The sequence below is a fragment of the Pangasianodon hypophthalmus genome, chromosome 15 (assembly GCF_027358585.1).
Source record: "Pangasianodon hypophthalmus isolate fPanHyp1 chromosome 15, fPanHyp1.pri, whole genome shotgun sequence".
NCBI classification, from domain to species: Eukaryota; Metazoa; Chordata; class Actinopteri; order Siluriformes; family Pangasiidae; genus Pangasianodon; species Pangasianodon hypophthalmus.
Window position 1 is genome coordinate 184,437 of NC_069724.1, and position 22,039 is coordinate 206,475.

The 22,039-nt window shown below is 43.7% G+C and overlaps 1 protein-coding gene across 1 annotated transcript; it reads right to left on the reverse strand.

Annotated features, from left to right (window-relative positions):
* Positions 1-483: 483 nt before the first annotated feature.
* On the reverse strand, positions 484-21,449 carry LOC113541550 (retinal guanylyl cyclase 2). Its single transcript, XM_053240037.1, has 19 exons — positions 20,458-21,449; positions 19,345-19,646; positions 18,105-18,462; positions 17,900-17,984; positions 17,698-17,794; positions 16,820-16,954; positions 16,641-16,721; positions 16,385-16,561; positions 15,199-15,355; positions 13,678-13,827; positions 13,107-13,255; positions 6,822-6,985; positions 6,541-6,733; positions 5,872-6,046; positions 5,573-5,671; positions 4,814-4,908; positions 3,964-4,049; positions 3,651-3,736; positions 484-1,906 (listed from the first exon to the last, which is right to left on the reverse strand). Exons 1-18 carry the CDS (start codon positions 21,176-21,178, stop codon positions 3,652-3,654), a joined length of 3,309 nt encoding a protein of 1,102 aa, XP_053096012.1. The 5' UTR covers positions 21,179-21,449; the 3' UTR covers positions 484-1,906; position 3,651.
* Between the last annotated feature and the right edge of the window lie 590 nt (positions 21,450-22,039).

Here is a 22,039-nt window from a genome sequence, read left to right on the forward strand (position 1 = left end):
GTTTGTTTGTTTGTTTGTTTGTTTGATAAACGCTACAGCTCTGTAGTGTGCATCTTTAATGGTGGGAGATGAATTACACTCGTGTTAATGAACATTTCTGTTCCAAGCACAGTGACAGAGAGCAGAACAGATGAGAAGCAGAGAGGATGAAACCTGGGATATTATTCACACATGGTTTTTTTTTTTTTTAATTACTTCCAAATGTATTATTTATTAAATATTTATTTTCACTCACTCACTTTCACTCACACACCTGCTTTACTGTGTTCAGGGTCAGAGTGGATCCCGACTTTATCCCAGGAATACTGGGCATGAGGCAGGAATACGCCCGGATCACAGGGCACCAAGCACACACACACACACACACACACTCACACACACTTACACACTTTCTCACATAATCACACACTCACATTCATACACTCACACACACATTCACACACTCACATTCACACACACTCACTCTCACACACTCACATTCATACACTCACACAGTCACACACTCTCTCTCACACACACACACACACTCACATTCATACACTCACACTCACATTCATACACTCACACAGTCACACACTCTCACACTCACATTCATACACTCACACTCTCACACACACACACACACTCACACTCACATTCATACACTCACACAGTCACACACTCACACGGTCACACACACACTCACAGTCACACACATTCACACACTGACACCTAGGGACAATTCTATCTTAGACAGTCCACCTCCTGGCATGTTTTTGGGAGGTGGGAGGAAACCGGAGAACCCGGAGGAAACCCACACGGACACGGAGAACATGTGAAACTCTGCACAGACAGAAACCCGAGCTCAGGATCGAACCCTGGAGCAGTGAGAGCATCGCTGTGCTGCCAGTTTATTTCAATCCATTGTAATAATAATAATTAAAATCAATAGTACAGTTCTAATTTACACTTGACAACATTCAGCTCATTACACCTGCTATCACCTAACAGGGCTTTCACTAAATTACAGGGAGTACAGAACTAATTCTGGGAAACTCAGAAGAATAAAAAGAGCAGATATAAATATTGCATTCAATCAGCTTTTTTTCATTTGTTCAAAAAGGGAACAAGACTACACATCAGAATTATAAAATATAATAGACTCTAATCAATATCTTTCCTGCTTTGTGTTAGTTCAGAATTTGAAACTATAAGCAAATATTTTCATTCTTCCAACATGAGTTTCAGGTGGATCCTCTTCCGAAGCTCAGCGCCTGCTCGCTGGACTCGGCGTAATGGCTGAGAACAGAGTCTGATCCTCTCTGGCTTAGCCTAATAGTCCCATTTGCTATTTATAAACATTACAGCCAAATTCATTTGAAGAGCCTCTTACTGAAGTATCCGATAATCTCCAGGTGCCCAAAGCACTTCACCTTTCGACTCTCACACACACCACATCCTCCTTAAGTATGGAATGAATCATTTATGCCCACTGGGATGAAAGGTACTGTAACCTGCAGTTAAAAGAACCAGGCTCATGATTTAGAAAACTGCATAGATTTCACGCTGAGATTCTGCCAAGTTGCAGAGTTGCTTCTTCAGTCAGATGGTATAACCCTGGTGTGTTCTCCTTATCTTTGCTTGGTTTTGTGGAATGAAGAAAAAATGCTCTTTAATAGTTCCTGCAACTTTAATGAGCCGGGGGAAAAAACTACTTTTCTGGAAATGTCAACTTTACTCAGTCACAGACTTTGCTTTTGCGGGCCAGTTCTGTGAAAGTCCATCACAGTCGAGCTGTTAATGATGGTGGATCATAACATTTTCCTCAGTGAAATCCACATTGGGCAGCTGGGCCACGTGCCTCACAACCAAAATCTTCCGCACTGCTTTCTGCAGCAGCTGCTTTAAGTCGCGCACCATCTCTGACCTGCAACACAGCAACGAGCAACATCAGTTCAGATCATCTCTGAAAGCCCACACTCCTACTCCATCCTCAGGAGACCTGTCAGGATTAGGGAACTGTGTAGATTAGTCATTTAACACAGTCAGTTAGGAAAAGGAGGCAAACTTGTAAGCTTTAACTTTGCCCCGTCTGGTTTTATCCATTCATTCAGTAAACAGTGCCAAATCTGATTAACTTATTAATTGTCTTATTAACTCGACAATCTGCAGAGTTTATGTTAGATATAGGAGGAAAGTAGGCTTGTGTGATATAACAATTTAATTGTTTAATTTCTATTTTAAACAATTCTATTTTTCTAATTATATTATATTATATTATATTATATTATATTATATTATATTATATTATATTACATTACATTAGGGGACCTGCTGATGTTTACGCATTTTGCATAGGAGCTCAGCTATTAACTGGAAGCTCCGCCCCCTTTCCCTCCATCTCACACGCTCTCGACTGGACTCGCGGCGCTCTCTCGCTTTCTGTCCCAGTAAACGGAGAACGTTTAGAGTTCATTAATGTGAAATAAAGTCTATAAGTGTGTGTTCATTTCACTGTATTTAATGAACATCAGTTACAGTATTTATTAGAGATGACACTGAAAAAAATTGACTGAAAATTGTCAAAAACAGTACCTTCAGTTTTCTGCCAAAAGAGAAAAATTTTGACCTAAAAATAGTAAATATTCCTATAATCAAATCGAACACTTTATACATAATGTTAATGGTGATAATAATTAGAAAGTCATACAGTATTTCCGCTCTCCTGCGGCTGTCAGCGCTCAGACTTGTTCAACCTCTGCCTGTCTCTGCCTGGTAAGCAGTTCCCGACCGCACAGCTGCTAATATTATTACTCCTCCCTACTCTCCTTACACTGAAACGGTGGAAATGCTCAGTAGTTTTTAGTCTATCAGCTCTGGATGATTAAATGTTATATCTTGATTTTTTTAATGGAAAATTGCAAGCAGGGAAAAATCAATATCACACAAACCCAGAGGAAAGTTTCTGAAGAAATTCCTAGCTATGATGGAGATGCCAGAAATAAAAGAAGCATAGTCAAAGCTTTATAGTTTAAATTTTTTCTGCAGAAGGCACGTGTGGAGATGAAGAGACAGAAAGAAAGTGGAATCAGTGAACAGATTCTGTATAAAGCTGTATTCATGAAGGATCTGAGCCGCACTCCTGCTGGATCAGTGCTGCTTAACAGGATCAGATTAAGATGAACAGGGTTTGTCACTTCTGAGAGACTTTATCCTGTATTTAAAACACTGTTGACAATCTTCGCCATAACTGCCATGACAATGCACATAGTGTAAATATTTTATGCAGACACGAGACAAATAAACAGGCAAGCATTTCACCTACAGTTAAAGCGGTCATGTTGATAGCTTAGGTGTGAATCACAGCTGCTCCACGACAGACACCACTGATTTGTCATTTTCGTTTGGGACAGAGTTTTATAAAATTACTAGTTGACGCGACAGCGTGTGTGTTCCTGCACTGAGTGATGTTAAAACAATGCTACGCTCAGATTCTTTATGAATACCCGCTCTTCGTTGTTCTGTAAGTATCACCGCATATTTGAAAGAGAGTAATGGCAAAACCACACAGCAGAGCCATCAAATGAATTTAAAAATAAACACTGAAATGAGTTTAGATCAGGAACAGCGTTGAGATGATTCGAAGTCCAGCGCTGGATGCGTAACACTACCTCATTTCTTCTTCGCTAACAGGGCCTCAGCTTTCTTCCGTTTGAATCGGGTGATTTCCTCCATCTGCAAGCCGTGGGCCATTTGTCTGAAAGATATATTAAAGAGGCACGATAAACAAGCCAAACACAATACAGGGACGGGGAAAGGGGCAACCAGCTTCAATCCTGGAGGCCTACTGTCTCATATTTATGTGTATTAACCTACAACCCACAATGCCCTGTGGAAATGTTTTGGTGTCCTGAGCATCACAGGATGCTTACCTCCAGGAACAAAGACAGCTACCCCTAAAAGAACTTTGATTAATAAACCTACCCTGACTTGAGCTCAGGGGGCACAGGGAGCGGTTTAGTGAATCCGTCTTTACCCACAAGCCAGTAGGTTTCCTCCATCCCTTTGCCCTGCCGGGAGTGAAGTGTATTTTGATCAGGGATTAGAAACGATTTGTAGGAAAAAAATTACTTTCTACGCAGATTTTCCTGCCGTTGCTCCGTCTTCAAAAAGCCGGCTATGCCAGTTATCTAACATCAGATCTTCCTGTAGCTGCGCAGGAATTTAGGCCTATTGGGGAAATGCTTAGGTTTGGGCTATACTTTCGTGAAATCATGCTCTAAAGGATAAATAACAATATTAACCAGTTAACTGGGCAGTGGGAGCTCAGTGGTTAAGTCATTAGACTACTGATTGGAAGGTTGTGAGTTCAAATCCCAGCACTTCCAAGCTGCTAGTGCTGGGCCGCTGAGCAAGTCCCTCATCCTTCAGCTGCTCAGATGGATAAATGAGATCAATGTAAGTCGTTCTAGATAAAGGCATCTGCCATAAACATTATGCACTTCTTAAAATAATGCTTTTTTTCTGGAACAGTTTAGAGGGATTTTGTTAATGTAGTTGATTACTTTCAGTGAAAACTTTTGTCTGTTTCTGTTTTTCATTTTCATTCCCTGTAAAATCCTTGATTTTGGATCATCATTGCTGCATTACTGTATATTAATCTAGCTAAACTATATACAAAAGATACTGATAAAACTTTAACACAGTGAATCGAGCATATACAAAAGCCAGCAATCAGCAATAATTGGCCAAATCTACTCTTGTATATTGTGAATAAATTGTATATATATATATATAAACAATTTTTTAACAATTTTATCAGATTTATATTTACCTTTAGTTCAGTTCTTCCACGGAGCTGGACCTGGTATCCTTCCTTGAGCTCAAGAAGGATTTTAACAGTTGTGTGACTGACATGGATGCGGTACGCTGTAGACAAAAGTGACAAGCCTAATCACTGGAAAATTACTCTTATCAATCTGCACTATATTGCAAAATACTGTCGATATTTTCCTAAAAAAGTTTATAATAAGTCTCCTGCAGTACACTACTGTTCAAATGCTCTCGGAGAACCTGATTGTCTGTTTTGGGTCTGTAGTATTAGACTTCAATTCTAATACGGCTTTCAGGGTCATTTTCATGTCAGATCATTTTGCAGTTTGTCTGGAATAACATTCTGACAGCATTAATCATTTTTAATCTGCTCTATTTAAGCATTACATTGTAGGTTTTACTGTGGCTTTACAAAACATTAGCAATAATGTTTATTTTGAGTTTCATTTTCAGACTGACCCAGAAACAGCTTTTCTTCTAAGAAAATTTGTGAGTCCTAGACGTGGAGAACCCATTTTTAATTTCTTTTGTTCCTGTGCTCTATTACTCTCTCTATTCACCATTGCACCACTGCAATAATTCAAAGAGCAAGCCTTAAATTTGATTTATCTGCGCAGCTCAATAACAACAAACTGTAATTTCCGTTTGCACACATTGCATTGTGCTCTGCTCTGAGGAAACCCTGCGGTAAAACATGGGCACCTCAGCTCTTTCACTTCCTTACTGTCATGTTGTTTTTTTAGATATTCGAGTCACTCACGCATGCCAGTGGACTCCATTCTCGAGGCAATGTTCACTGTGTTCCCAAACAGACAATATCGAGGCATGGTGAGACCTACAACTCCAGCCACACACGGACCTGAAACACACACCCAGCATGTGTTGGGTAAAGAAGAGTCCCGTGGCCAGGACAGGCTTCTTCCACAAAATAGCAGATGTAGTTTCTACATCATTTCCTAATCTGTAACTGGGCCTTTTCCCGTGTTTGAAAGCATCCCTCTGTGAAGCACGTTCTTGATATTTGGACACGTACACTCAAAGACACTGCAGGCTACTGACCCGTGTGCAGTCCGATTCGAATGCGTACTGGAACGTCGGGCATGTGTCTCATCTTAAAGGTGCCTATAGCGCTGAGGATGTCCAGTGCCATGTTCGTGATCTCAGCGGCGTGTCGGTCACCGTTGGGAACAGGAACTCCAGACGCCACCATGTACGCATCTCCGATTGTTTCCACCTGAATGTCATAGGTGTGGGTTAGTTGTCGATTTTAGGTACATCATAAATAAATGATCTTAAGAGTATTTACATTTTAAATGTATTGATTATTGAATAACAGCAGTGACAGTATATAGTACATTTTTATGTTTGTGTGAGCGTTCCCCCAGCTAATTTACAGTTCACTTCTTTTAAAGGTCACAAACAGTGTGTGTTTCTATATATACATGTCATACAGTTAATCTAATTACAGAAGAAGAAGTATGTAATCTCCCGTAGAGGATCATTCCTCTAACAAACAAACATTGCTCCCTGTGAAGGTGCTTATTCTTATCTGCAAACCGACTCACAGTTCATTAGAGAAGAATTTATGATGTAGAACTGCAGGTATTTTCATTATCCTTTTCAGATATAGGATTTTGGAATAACATTTTATTATTAGAGAGCTGTTTGGTTAATGAGGTTAATCCGTCATTGTAATATTACTATGTTTTAATAATAAGACTTTTTTACCTTGTAGACATCATGGTTTCCAATAATCGCATCAAATAAAGTGTATAGATCATTGAGCAGGTCGACCACTTCAATGGGCTCGCTGTTGGCAGAGATGGTGGTGAAGCCCACAATGTCGCTGAAGTACAACGTCACGTTATCGAAGTACTCGGGCTCCACAGTGCCGCCGACTTTGAGAGCCTCAGCTACAGACCTGGGCGTTATATGGTAAAGACACGTAAAGCTGTTTAATAGGTGTGTTTTGAGGGTTTGTGTGTGAAATGAGAGTGTGTAACACTTACGGAGGGAGCATCTGTGTGAGCAGTTTTTCTGTTTTCTGCTTTTCAATCTCCAGCTCCTCTGTCCTCTCACGTATGAGCTCCTCAAGGTTGGAAGAGTACTGCTCCAACATTCGCAACATGGAGTCTATGATGTTCGTCTTCTTCCCCTTGTTAATGTTCCTAAACTGAGGCCAAAGACAAAATCCTTTTTCAATGGACTGACAATGAAACTGATGCTGACACTGACACTGACACTAACGCTGAAACTGACGCTGACACTGACACTGATGCTGAAACTGACACTGACGCTGACACTGACACTAACGCTGACGCTGACGCTGAAACTGACGCTGACGCTGACGCTGACGCTGACACTGACGCTGACGCTGACGCTGACGCTGAAACTGACGCTGACGCTGACGCTGAAACTGACGCTGAAGCTGACGCTGACGCTGACGCTGAAGCTGACGCTGACGCTGACGCTGAAGCTGACGCTGACGCTGACGCTGACGCTGACGCTGACGCTGAAGCTGACGCTGACGCCGACGCCGACGCCGACGCCGACGCCGAAACTGACGCCGACGCTGACGCCGACGCTGACGCTGAAACTGACACTGAAACTGACGCTGACGCTGACGCTGACGCTGAAACTGACGCTGACGCTGACGCTGAAACTGACGCTGACGCTGAAACTGACGCTGACGCTGACGCTGACGCTGACGCTGAAGCTGAAGCTGACGCTGACGCTGAAACTGACGCTGACGCCGACGCCGACGCCGACGCCGACGCTGAAACTGACGCTGACGCCGACGCTGACGCCGAAGCTGACGCCGACGCTGACGCCGACGCTGACGCTGAAACTGACGCTGAAACTGACGCTGACGCTGACACTAACGCTGAAACTGACGCTGACGCTGACACTGACGCTGACACTGACGCTGACGCTGACGCTGAAACTGACACTGACGCTGAAACTGACACTAACGCTGACACTGAAACTGACACTGACACTGACGCTGATGTTGACACTGACGCTGACGCTGACGCTGACGCTGACGCTAACGCTGACGCTGACACTGACGCTGACACTGACGCTGACGCTGACGCTGATGTTGAAACTGACACTGACGCTGACACTAACGCTGACACTGACACTGACACTAACGCTGACACTGACACTGACGCTGACGCTGAAACCGACACTAACGCTGACACTGACGCTGACACTGACGCTGACACTGACACTGAAACTGACACTGACACTAACGCTGACGCTGACGCTGAAACCGACACTAACGCTGACACTGACGCTGAAACTGACACTGACGCTGACACTGACGCTGACACTGACACTGAAACCGACACTAACGCTGACACTGACACTGACACTGACACTAACACTGACACTGACGCTGAAACTGACACTGACGCTGACACTAACGCTGACGCTGACGCTGAAACCGACACTAACGCTGACACTGACACTAACGCTGACACTGACGCTGATGTTGACACTGACGCTGACGCTGACACTGACACTGACACTGACGCTGATGTTGACACTGACGCTGACGCTGACACTGACGCTGACACTAACGCTGACGCTGACACTGACACTGACACTGACGCTGACGCTGACGCTGATGTTGAAACTGACACTGACACTAACGCTGACACTGACACTAACGCTGACACTGACACTGATGCTGACGCTGAAACCGACACTAACGCTGACACTGACGCTGAAACTGACACTGACGCTGACACTGACGCTGACACTGACACTGAAACCGACACTAACACTGACACTGACGCTGAAACTGACACTGACGCTGACACTGACGCTGACACTAACGCTGACGCTGACGCTGAAACTGACACTAACGCTGACACTGACACTGACGCTGACACTGACACTGACGCTGACACTGACGCTGACGCTGACACTGACGCCGACGCTGAAACTGACGCTGACGCTGACACTGACGCTGACGCTGAAACTGACGCTGAAACTGACGCTGACGCTGACGCTGACGCTGAAACTGACGCTGACGCTGACGCTGAAACTGACGCTGACGCTGACGCTGACGCTGACGCTGACGCTGACGCTGAAGCTGACGCTGACGCTGAAACTGACGCCGACGCCGACGCCGACGCCGACGCCGACGCCGAAACTGACGCTGACGCCGACGCTGACGCTGACGCTGAAACTGACGCTGACGCTGACGCTGACGCTGAAACTGACGCTGACGCTGACGCTGAAACTGACGCTGACACTGACGCTGAAACTGACGCTGACACTGACGCTGAAACTGACGCTGACGCTGACGCTGACGCTGACGCTGACGCTGACGCTGAAGCTGACGCTGACGCTGAAACTGACGCTGACGCTGACGCTGACGCTGAAACTGACGCTGAAGCTGACGCTGACGCTGAAGCTGACGCTGAAGCTGACGCTGACGCTGACGCTGAAACTGACGCTGACGCTGACGCTGACGCTGACGCTGAAACTGACGCTGACACTGACGCTGACACTGACACTGACACTGACACTAACGCTGACGCTGACGCTGAAACCGACACTAACGCTGACACTGACGCTGAAACTGACACTGACGCTGACACTGACGCTGACACTGACACTGAAACCGACACTAACGCTGACACTGACACTGACACTGACACTAACACTGACACTGACGCTGAAACTGACACTGACGCTGACACTGACGCTGACGCTGACGCTGATGTTGAAACTGACACTGACGCTGACACTAACGCTGACACTGACACTGACACTAACGCTGACACTGACGCTGACGCTGAAACCGACACTAACGCTGACACTGACGCTGACACTGACGCTGACACTGACACTGAAACTGACACTGACACTAACGCTGACGCTGACGCTGAAACCGACACTAACGCTGACACTGACGCTGAAACTGACACTGACGCTGACACTGACGCTGACACTGACACTGAAACCGACACTAACGCTGACACTGACACTGACACTGACACTAACACTGACACTGACGCTGACACTAACGCTGACGCTGACGCTGAAACCGACACTAACGCTGACACTGACACTAACGCTGACACTGACACTGACGCTGAAACCGACACTAACGCTGACGCTGACGCTGACGCTGACACTGACACTGACGCTGACACTGACACTGACGCTGACGCTGACACTGACACTAACGCTGAAACTGACGCTGACGCTGACACTGACGCTGACGCTGACACTGACGCTGACGCTGACGCTGACACTGACGCTGACACTGACACTGACGCTGACGCTGACACTGACACTAACGCTGAAACTGACGCTGACGCTGACACTGACACTGACACTGACACTGATGCTGAAACTGACACTGACACTGACGCTGACGCTGACACTGACACTGATGCTGAAACTGACACTGACGATGACGCTGAAACTGACGCTGACGCTGAAACTGATGCTGAAACTGACGCTGACACTGACACTAACGCTGAAACTGACGCTGACGCTGACGCTGACGCTGACACTGACACTAACGCTGACGCTGACGCTGACGCTGAAACTGACGCTGACGCTGACGCTGACGCTGACGCTGACGCTGACGCTGACGCTGAAACTGACGCTGACGCTGACACTGACACTGACACTGACGCTGACGCTGACACTGACACTAACGCTGAAACTGACGCTGACACTGACGCTGAAACTGACGCTGACACTGACGCTGAAACTGACGCTGACGCTGACGCTGACGCTGACACTGACGCTGAAACTGACGCTGAAACTGACGCTGACGCTGAAACTGACGCTGACGCTGACGCTGAAACTGACGCTGACGCTGAAACTGACGCTGAAACTGACGCTGACGCTGACACTGACGCTGAAACTGACGCTGACGCTGAAACTGACGCTAACGCTGAAACTGACGCTGAAACTGACGCTGACGCTGACACTGACGCTGAAACTGACGCTGACGCTGAAACTGACGCTGACGCTGAAACTGACGCTGACGCTGAAACTGACGCTAACGCTGAAACTGACGCTGAAACTGACGCTGACGCTGACACTGACGCTGAAACTGACGCTGACACTGACGCTGAAACTGACGCTGAAACTGACGCTGACGCTGAAGCTGACGCTGACGCTGAAGCTGACGCTGATGCTGACGCTGAAACTGACGCTGACGCTGACGCTGAAACTGACGCTGACGCTGAAACTGACGCTGAAACTGACGCTGACGCTGACACTGACGCTGAAACTGACGCTGACGCTGAAACTGACGCTAACGCTGAAACTGACGCTGAAACTGACGCTGACGCTGACACTGACGCTGAAACTGACGCTGACGCTGAAACTGACGCTGACGCTGAAACTGACGCTGACGCTGAAACTGACGCTGAAACTGACGCTGACGCTGAAACTGACGCTAACGCTGAAACTGACGCTGAAACTGACGCTGACGCTGACACTGACGCTGAAACTGACGCTGACACTGACGCTGAAACTGACGCTGAAACTGACGCTGACGCTGAAGCTGACGCTGACGCTGAAGCTGACGCTGATGCTGACGCTGAAACTGACGCTGACGCTGACGCTGAAACTGACGCTGACGCTGACGCTGAAACTGACGCTGAAACTGACGCTGACGCTGACGCTGACGCTGAAGCTGACGCTGACGCTGAAACTGACGCTGACGCTGACGCTGAAACTGACGCTGACGCTGAAACTGACGCTGACGCTTACGCTGGCGCTGAAACTGACGCTGAAGCTGACGCTGACGCTGAAACTGACGCTGAAGCTGACGCTGAAGCTGACGCTGACGCTGAAGCTGACGCTAACGCTGACGCTGACGCTGAAACTGACACTGACGCTGAAACTGACACTAACGCTGACACTGAAACTGACACTGACACTGACGCTGATGTTGACACTGACGCTGACGCTGACGCTGACACTGACGCTGACACTGACGCTGACGCTGATGTTGAAACTGACACTGACGCTGACACTAACGCTGACACTGACACTGACACTAACGCTGACACTGACACTGACACTAACGCTGACACTGACACTGACACTAACGCTGACGCTGACGCTGACACTAACGCTGACGCTGACACTGACACTGACACTGACGCTGACGCTGACGCTGATGTTGAAACTGACACTGACACTAACGCTGACACTGACACTGACACTAACGCTGACACTGACACTGACGCTGACGCTGAAACCGACACTAACGCTGACACTGACGCTGAAACTGACACTGACGCTGACACTGACGCTGACACTGACACTGAAACCGACACTAACACTGACACTGACGCTGAAACTGACACTGACGCTGACACTGACGCTGACACTAACGCTGACGCTGACGCTGAAACTGACACTAACGCTGACACTGACACTAACGCTGACACTGACACTGACGCTGACACTGACACTGACGCTGACACTGACACTAACGCTGACACTGACACTGACACTGACGCTGACACTGACGCTGACGCTGACACTGACGCTGACACTGACACTAACGCTGACGCTGAAACTGACGCTGACGCTGACACTGACGCTGACGCTGACACTGACGCTGACACTGACACTGACACTGACACTGATGCTGAAACTGACGCTGACGCTGACACTAACGCTGAAACTGACACTGACACTAACGCTGATGCTGAAACTGACACTGACACTAACGCTGACACTGACGCTGACACTGACATTGAAAATGGGGGAACACATTGAATAGTAATAGAATTTCTCAGAAAAACACTGTATTCTTTGTTAACGCCAGGTTAGACTAGCATCAATTCCAGTAGCTAACATAGTTGGCTAGGCAGCAGGTCAGATTCTAATGGTAAATATTCGTTATTTTACTTCTGATTAATTCATTAGCAAATGATGTAGCGCTAGTCAAGTATACGAGCAGCAAACTTACAGAGACTGAGTGATGATTTCAGACAAAATGGCGTAGTTGCTTTAAAACTAACGATCTAACAGTTTTAGATAAGTAATAAAAGTTACTTTTCACATGAAAACATGATATTAACCTCAGTTGAACAGTTAAAAATGTTTATTTTACTTTAATATGTACTCTATCTTGAGTATACTTTTGGCTGAATACCTCTACTATTAATCCAGTAAGATTTTAAACACTTTCACTTCAGGTATAATTTCTTTTTCCACACCTGATGCTATGGAAGAATTAGAAATGAATTTATTGATTCTCCTGATTGCTGTTTGAGCTGAGCTAAGGAGAGCGTCACCTGCTCGAAGATCTCATCAAAGGCAGGTCGTCGATCTGGCTGTTCGTTCCAGCACTGTTTGATGAGCTGAATGCATTCCATAGGAGCGTAGTCAGGAGAAACCACTGGCCTGCACAGTGGAGGAGGTTTCTTTATCTTCTGGATGATTTCTGTAGACAATAGTGCACCAGTTGGGATTAAAACTTTCCAAAACACTCCACAAGTATGAATACACAGCTCAGTAGAACCTCAGTCGATCTGCTAATAAACTGGATAATGATATTTCACTAAAACTCCTAAAATTAATCCAGAGATCCACCTTTACATCATATAATAAAACAATTAGCGTTATTTCTCTTTACTCCTACACACAAGCATTAGTCTTTCATCATTCAGGTTATGAATCCTTGCAGATTGTTTATGTGCTCGACGCTTGCATGCTTTGTAAGATATTGTGTATAAAAGGATCTTCCAGGTAAATAAATATGAACATAATTATGGCACTGCGCCCCATTAGGGTTATTTTTTCATTATAAGTCACATTAGTGTCTGTGTGTAAGCATTTCTTCATGCTGATGAGTTTATGGCTCACCCTCAGCAGGCATGTGGAGCATAAAGAATGGAGGCCCTCTCAGCACCACCTCTTGCACGATGATGGAGAAGCTGTACACGTCACCTTCATAGGTACCAAACTGTCCGGGGTGCGGAGTACGCAAGTGTTCAGGAGCGGTCCACAGCAGATCTGTGTGAAGACCGATACACAGCGCAGCTCACGCGGCTCAGAAACATTTAACACGACACACTAGGGCTGAGCAACAGGATGATATAATATCCATATCATACTCAGCTTAGCACAACACACATTCCTGCAACATCGTGGATATACTTTATAATAATTTGTATAATTACAAACTAAATGAAATTGATGCAGCCGATTCGATTACATTTAAAATATATACATATAATCTTTCAAATTGCTGATTTTTTCTGATTTTTTTATTTCCTTTGTAGTGTCAATATATTTTTTTGTAGACCTTAAATAAAAATATAATCAAGCTTAGTTTCACAGTTCTTTTTTAAACGCACTGCTAGTTATTAGCTAATAGAGTATACTGTATATCGTGATACATGTTGTGAATTGTAGAAATGTCTACAAGTATCAGGATATGATATTTCTGTCACATCGCCCAGCTGTGTCGTGCTCTGGCCTGCTGTGTATATAGCCTGGAACAAACCATTTAAAAAGGGCCCCCAGGGAAACACACACACACACAGACAGACACACACACAGAGACACAGACAGACACACACACACACACACAAACACACAGAGACACAGACAGACACACACACACACACACACACAGACACACACACAGAGACACCACCCATAAGATGTAGATACATAACTGAACTATAAGTCATGCTACTGTGATATCCACTATTTCTTTAAGAACTTTGCCATGCACGCCTTTGATTTAACCCATTTTTCTTCTTTCTTTTTAAAAATTATTCTTAACTATTTTATTTGTTTTTTTAATTATTTTTTTAACAAACATACGTGAATGAAAGTCACAGCCAGAGACTCTCTCCTCTGTACGTGAGAAAATGTCTGTGATCAGCCACGAAACTTTCAGTGGCGATGCTCATGGTGAATCCTGACAACTCGACAATTTTAGCTTAGCAGAACCTTTCTGGACTTCAATAAACTTATTTTTTCTGTTTGTTCTGAGAACAATTTTTATATAAAGTTTGTACACATTTCTACAACGTTGCTGCAACATTGTTAGCTGTAGAAACATTAACACTAACATTTCCGTAAGTTTTTGTCTACCTGTGAATGTTTTGTGAAAGTTTTTAACATTGTAATAAGATTATGAAGCATTATAACAGCAGATGAGTTTAACACGTTGCAGAAACATCACAGCCTAACCTTCTTAGAACCTTATGAATACCTTATGAATGTTATAAAAACACTTTCTGTTGCTATTTAATTCCAGTCAGTGTGTTTGCATTTTGTTGTTACTGTGATGGATGTTTACTCGCTGTAAGGATGGTGTTTGTGTAAATGCAGCAGTCCTGCGCTGACTTATGAACTAAGCAGAACACTTACCCTCCGCTTTAGGTCCTGTGTAGGGGAACTTTTGGGCGTGGAGAACTTCATTGTAACCGTAATCGGTTACTTTCAGTACAAATCGTCCGTCTACAACACAGTTACGGGACTTGAGTCGGCCGTGACACACACCCCTGTGGTGAAGATACTTCATGCCCTGACAAACCCAAATTAAGGTAAAGTTAATTTCTGATATTGGAAATAGTCACACTTTTATCTTTGCGTTTATGTAATACAGCGTTTGGGTAATTGAAAGTAGTTCGTGAAATACTCTGTGTGTCGTAGAGTTCAGTAAGAATGTGTAATAAGTAGTATTTTATCATTTTATGTATTTTGTTCTTTAGAGCCATCAACAAATGTTAACCTTCATTCACAAATCCACACATTTTAAATTCCATCGAGATGTTAATTACCTCTTTTGAGTGGTAATTTAAAAAAAAGTCACTATTTGACAGATATAAGCCGATGGTTTGTTGATTCGCTCGCCTTTATTCCCGTTGCGTGATCGTGGTGCAGCGAGCTCACTGCCCCATTTATCTCCATAGAGTTATTATTGCACCTAGTGGTCAAACATAGGAACTGCAACAAGCGCTAATAAATAGAGGTCCACTGGGGCTGGAATCATGCTGCCCCATGCTCGCTCTGTAAACATCTTCAGCAGAGGAGCAGCGGACAGAACGGTTAATGACCAGGGTTTCAGGGTTTTTTTTTTTTTTACTCCAAATTGAGCTAGTTTAAAATACTCAGTAGCTGCAATTATACTGTTTGAATTAAATCTACTTCAAATTTCTAATAAAAAAGGCAGCGTTTAAGTGCAGACAGAGTGTGTGATGTACAGAACTGTTTCTATTGTAGGATATATTGTAAAGATTGATAGAGGAAAAGGGGATTATGGAGTGGATAATATTCGTACGTCAGAAATGCGTGCGCACCACGGTGACCTTGTTTCTCCACGCAAAGAAAAGGAAGAAAACTGTGTTACTCTAAAATTTCACTAGATAGGAGCCTGTAGCAAGTCAAGTGTGAAAGCATCTCCATTTCATTTTGTTTGTCATCATTAATGTCGTCCTGCAGCAACAAAATCCATGTTCACGAGTCGCGGCTGCTTCAGAAGTACTAAAGTTTTCACCCTGAAACAATAATCATCTTTTCAACAGCCTCATAGTGTGCCATCTGCGCTGGATACCTTGATAAGGTCCAGTAGCAGTGAAGACTTGAACATCCAGTCCAGTTTAACATCTGCATTGCGAAGCAAGTCCTCTAAACTTCCACGAGAGCAGAACTCAGTTACGATGGCAAAGATACCACGGTCATGAAAGAACCCCAAGAATGGATTCAGGTTCTCATGACGGATATCTCTCATCTGTTTGGGAGACGGTTTTGTCAGAATATTTAAAAGGCATAATTTTCTTATTATAACGACATCAATAAAAGAAACACACCAGTTCAAAGATGTCACTCGTCTTTGGATTTATTGATCTAAAGTGTCCGGATGGCAGCCGCTTCAGCCAAGCCCAATCCCCCTGTACAGAACCGCAATAAAACCATGAAAATATGTTCTCCTGCCTGAGTAAATATAAATCAGATTAAAGCAGGAGATAAAAGACGCTTTTTCTTTTACCTCAAATATGGCCACATTGGAGTTTTCATAGCTGGGCTCAGCATTGTTGGAGGTGGAGACGGGTGAATTCATTCTGCTGTCCTTTTCTGACAAACATCTCTCCGTCTCTCCTTTACCGTCGTCTGGACTCACTTTCTAAATCAGATTCATAGAGAGGCGGGTTTAAATTATTAAAAATGTCACTCATGAATTCAAACTTGAAGCCGAATAAAGGATGCTGTGTCCTACTTGAGAGCAGATTAAAACGAGCCGATTTGTAGTCCTGTCTGCTTGTTTGTTAAACAAATCGTTCATATTTAATTGTATTAGTTTTTTCAGGGTTTTTTGTTCTTTATAATTGTCATGTGATGGAGTCGAAGGATGATTAAAACAGGTGATTTTTACATTCACATTCACATTAAAATGTGAATGAAGATGTGAAGATGAAGATGTGACTTAAATACTTAAGAGCTCATTAACAAAAATGTGACACAGGCGCACAAGGTCATATGATGTGATCCGGTGAGGTGCAGTGGCTGATGGGAAACTTAGTCAGGACTCAAGCACTGATTTCAGCATAACAATAATAACATAAACAATAATAACATACAATAATAACAATACAATGCTATGACAATAATACATGGAATGAAGAAAAGGCAGAAATAAAAATGAGTAGAAATATACACTAGCAACTGGAGAGAAGTACAAAAATTATGTGAATTTAAAATACAGTTAATTGTAATCTAATCACTGATCAGTGGATTTCACATTCACTTAACGTAAAGGCAAAAAACCTCCATAAATGACAGGATATTGTCCTGAGGAACCGATAAATTAATCACAAGGATAATTCAAAAGTACATGTTGGTGTGTCTCGTCATCAGTATGGGACTGACCTTGTTACTGAGAGAGGGATTGATGAAGGTCACGTTGTCCAGAGTGAGGAGGATCTTATTGGGACCTCGAACCATTCTAATTTGATTGAGGCGACGTCTGCATTTTAAATCAGCAGGAAGCATGAGTAAAATAAATATGTACAAGACACTAAGATGAAAATAAGTAGTAAAAAATGATAGAAGTAGCTTATAGTATTCCTACCGTGTACAATATCCGAGACTAGTTATGAAAAATATTAGGAGAAGTGCTGACATGAACACCTCGAACAGTACGAGCGGGTCCACTCCTGGTGCAGGAGAAAAGGATCTGTTAAATTAATGTTTCCAAATCGCATTTTAATTAGAATACTAATGCTACTATGAAAGTAGTGAACCGAACCCATGTACTTTTCCAAACTTAGGCCTACCTCTGGTACAAAGAGGTCCTCCAGGTGTGAACCAACATCTGGAGTCAGCTTTGGGCTGAACGCCGCCAGGGAAGTGGACAGGTCTACCGAGGTAGCGAACGACGTTAGCATGTATGTCCACGCTGTGAGTGGGATGCAGTTCCCAGGAATGGCCATCTGTATCCAGCACCACATAGTCCAGAAGACTCACTCCAGAACCGTTGGTGCGAATCCTCTGACTGAAACCTTGGAACACCATATTCCCAGTGTGACGAGCTAGATTTGCCCCCGAAAGCCAGGATGCAGACTCACGAACATTCTGGAGAGCATTGGCCATGAAGATGATGGAGGTGTAAATGGTGCCAAAGAGAGGAGACACCTACAGGGGAGGCAGATACCACGTCTTACCGCTGCAGAAACAATACATCTATAGAGCAATGGAGAACTGCCGTAATGTAATTTTATAACCGAGCGAATTCGCTTCATTTACACCTCAGCACAGTTTAATTCTTGAATCTGAAAGAGTTGATTAATTTTCTATAACAGCAGCTCTGACAGTAGTTACTGCTCTAACGCTAATCACAGGTTTATATTAACTCTCTCATTCTGACACATTATCGTTTCTATAGTAACAGCTCATTCACAGGAACGTGTACAGCGGACGCACCACATAATCTAAACCTAATAATAAACTGATTTTAACAAAGAAAAAGTTATAATCATTGATATAGTGAAGTTTTTATTAGGAGATTTATTAATTTATGTAACATTTTATGGAAGGAGTCTCCAGTGTCAGTGCTTTGTAACAGTCAGTAAGTTTTCTGACTCTTCAGGACAGAGGAGTTTACGCTTCTTTGCGGTTTCTTGGTAACATGATAAGCTGCGTATGTTTTTTTTTGCCTTTTTTACTTCGAGAGAGAGAGAGAAAGAGAGAGAGAGAGAGAGAAAGAGAGGCTGGTGAAGGAACGACTGCTATAACATAAGGAACTAACTTGTCTCATGGACGTTCCGTAACATGAAATGTTCGTTAATAAATTAAAAATTGTAATCTTTGGTGAACTGCTGTGGTGTGAGAGGAAGAAACCACTTCAGGCCGGGGTGGTGTGAGACTGTTATCAGCTTGAAATGGATTATTTCTCTACAACAGCACGGTCCAAAGTGAGTAACTCCTCACATAAAGACACCTCAGTATGCAGTATATTTAACTTAAAGCTGTGAAGGACATGCAGGAAGTATTGGGGTAAAATCCCAGGCGTTGTACCTCATGAGGTTTAATGTTTGCAGGCACCTCTTTGGACCTGACGGCATCCTGGTAGGCCTTGTAGAAAGAATTCTCCTCTGAGTCCATTGTAATCGTCAGCACAGCGTCGTAGGCCAGTCTTAGCTTGCTGTTGTTGTGCAATGCGGGATGAGTCACCTCCTTGTATGGCAGGCTGTAGAGCAGTGTATCATAGGGCACAAACACCACCGAGCCATCGGTCAAGTGCATGTCCAGAGCCGTCTCCAGCAGCAGCTTCTGAGTTTTCCCTCCGATCAGGACAGAGTGCATGCAGAGGATCACCACTGTGTAGAAACAAAAAAGTTCTGTTAATGAGAGACATTATCATTTTTTACTCATTATTTCTCAGGGTTGTCAGTTGGAGCATTGGATAATTTATAATTTACTGAACTGTTCAAAGTTCTCATTACAAATCTCGAAGGTCTCTTCTACTGTCATCCAGCTAGTGACTGTACACTAACAATCACATGCGCTCAGTTCACAAATGTAGAAAAAACTATCAATAATCATGAATCAGTTCATCATCTGCTCGACCTTCTCATGCTACACAGTGCAGTTAGCGCTGTAGCTATCCGTGTGCGTCTGAAGACAGATAATCCACCGCACTGCAGTGTGGGAGTTGAGGATGAGCGTCCTGGCCCTACCTCAGCATCAACTCCAGTAGCTAACGTAATTAACTGGCTAGCAAGTCAGATTCTAGCTAATGGTAAATATTGGTTATTTACAGGATATTTTACTTCTGATTAGTTCATTAGCAAATGATGTAGCGCTAGTCAAGTATACGAGCAGCAAACTTACAGAGACTGAGTGATGATTTCAGACAAAACGACATCAATGAAAATCAACAGTTCTAGATAAATAATAAACGTTACTTTTCACAAGAAATGATGACATTAACTTCATTTTACCAGTTAAAAATAATTTCATTTTAATATTTTTAAAAGTAGCAGATTTTTTTTATTTTTAATTGAGTACACTGACTTCCAGACTGACGTTTGTCTACTAGCATGCACATGGATCATTTATTGCTCACTGCACTACTATCACCATTACAGAGGGTTTGGAGCGGTTATTATCAGATTCATTGTCACTTACTGCGAAGCTCCTTCATCTTCCTGATGGTGGCGAGGGAGCTGCGTATGCTGGCAGGGTCACTGCTAGTGGAGAGCAGCGTCCTGACAGGGAAGCCATAGCTCCTTAAGGCATCAGCTACCTTGTAGGACGTGTCGACCCACATGTAGTCAGCTGAGGCTACGATGGCTATGTTTGCCCAGTGGAAATGGTGTGCCACAGTCTTCAGCACCCAGATGGGAGAGGGTATGGTGCGGGAGAACGTCGGGTGACGTGATGAGCTCTCTAGCTCATAGTTCACGCAGGACCAGGATAAGAGTGCCTTGTTCCAGTTCCTGGCGAGCAGAGATGCTGCCTCACAGTATCCAGGGTTTATGGGCCCTAAGAATGCAGAGGCTCGTGTGTAGTAACCCATAAAGTCCTTCAGGGCTATCGACGTCTGACAATCTTCTTCCAGGATGACGTAGTCAAACGTGATACCCAGAGACAGGGCCTGGTCTCGGTTGATCCTCTGCACAGCTAGTTTAGCTGCGACGCCAGGCATGGCCTTGGCAAACATGGAGTCACAAGACCATGGGCCTAACACTCCAACCCTGAATATACTGGCCTGAACCATATACGGGTTGCTGAGGTTCACCAGGAAGAACCAAAGAAACCAGGATCCATGTGGTACATAGAGAAATTTTTGTTCTTTTACAGTGACGGTTAGCATGCCGTAGACCAGCCACACATTCAGCTGCAACATCACAGAATCCCATCACCTGAGACCAGACACCTGATGTACTACACTGCAACGTGTTCTGTTTTTCCATTAACCCTCTGATGCTGTAAAAGAGTGTGTATGGTTAGTTGTGTCTTCATCCAAGCAGCATTTCAGGTATTGTGATAAAATACTGGATCAAACCAAAGGCAAAGCAACGTGCACAAAAAGGCGTTTCAAAAACTACTATATGTATAAAATCTCTCAGTGTTTGTTTCACTTACGTAGCAGCACTTTCCGTTTTGGGCTGAAAGAGAAAAAAGTCTAGAAATTTTGACTGAAAAAGATTTAAAAGTGTCAAATTTACCACTTTATAAATAATTTCATGCTAATTATAATTAGAAATTGATTGAAATTATATTATAATTAGAAAGTGATTAAAATGATTTAAAAAAATTTACAATTTCTACAAGAGATATTACACAAGCATTTGTAAAAGGATTATATTAAAAATGTGCTATATTAAGCTTTTTTTTTTTTACTGTTTGCTGCTTCCATTTTTTTGTTGTATTATCTGAAGTCTAATCTGAATATAAGAAAGTTCAGTTTATTGAATGATGACTTTATTAGTATTCTTTATTGATAAATTAACTCTAAATTGATTTCACAGTATAAATAGGAATATATGTAGAACATCCACTGTATGTGTGTGAGTAAAAACAAGCACTTCACTATGATTTGTATGTATTATATCGCATTTACAAACGCAGGTTTCTCTCTGAATCATATAAAAAAATAGACTACACACACACCTTCTTCTTCCTGCTCTGTTAATATTATTTCAGAAACGCTTATATATTGCTCAGATACACTTACCCAAGCTGAAAGAGGTGCCGTAAGAACTAC

Coding starts and splice junctions, on each gene's coding strand:
- LOC113541550 (XM_053240037.1), bottom strand. CDS start 21,178: ATGTTGCAGCTGAATGTGTGGCTGGTCTACGGCATGCTAACCGTCACT. Junction 16,955..17,697: donor ATCCCTCTCTCAGTAACAAG/GTCAGTCCCATA, acceptor AATCTGATTTAG/AAAGTGAGTCCAGACGACGG. Junction 6,986..13,106: donor TTGATGAGATCTTCGAGCAG/GTGACGCTCTCC, acceptor CTTTGGCCTCAG/TTTAGGAACATTAACAAGGG.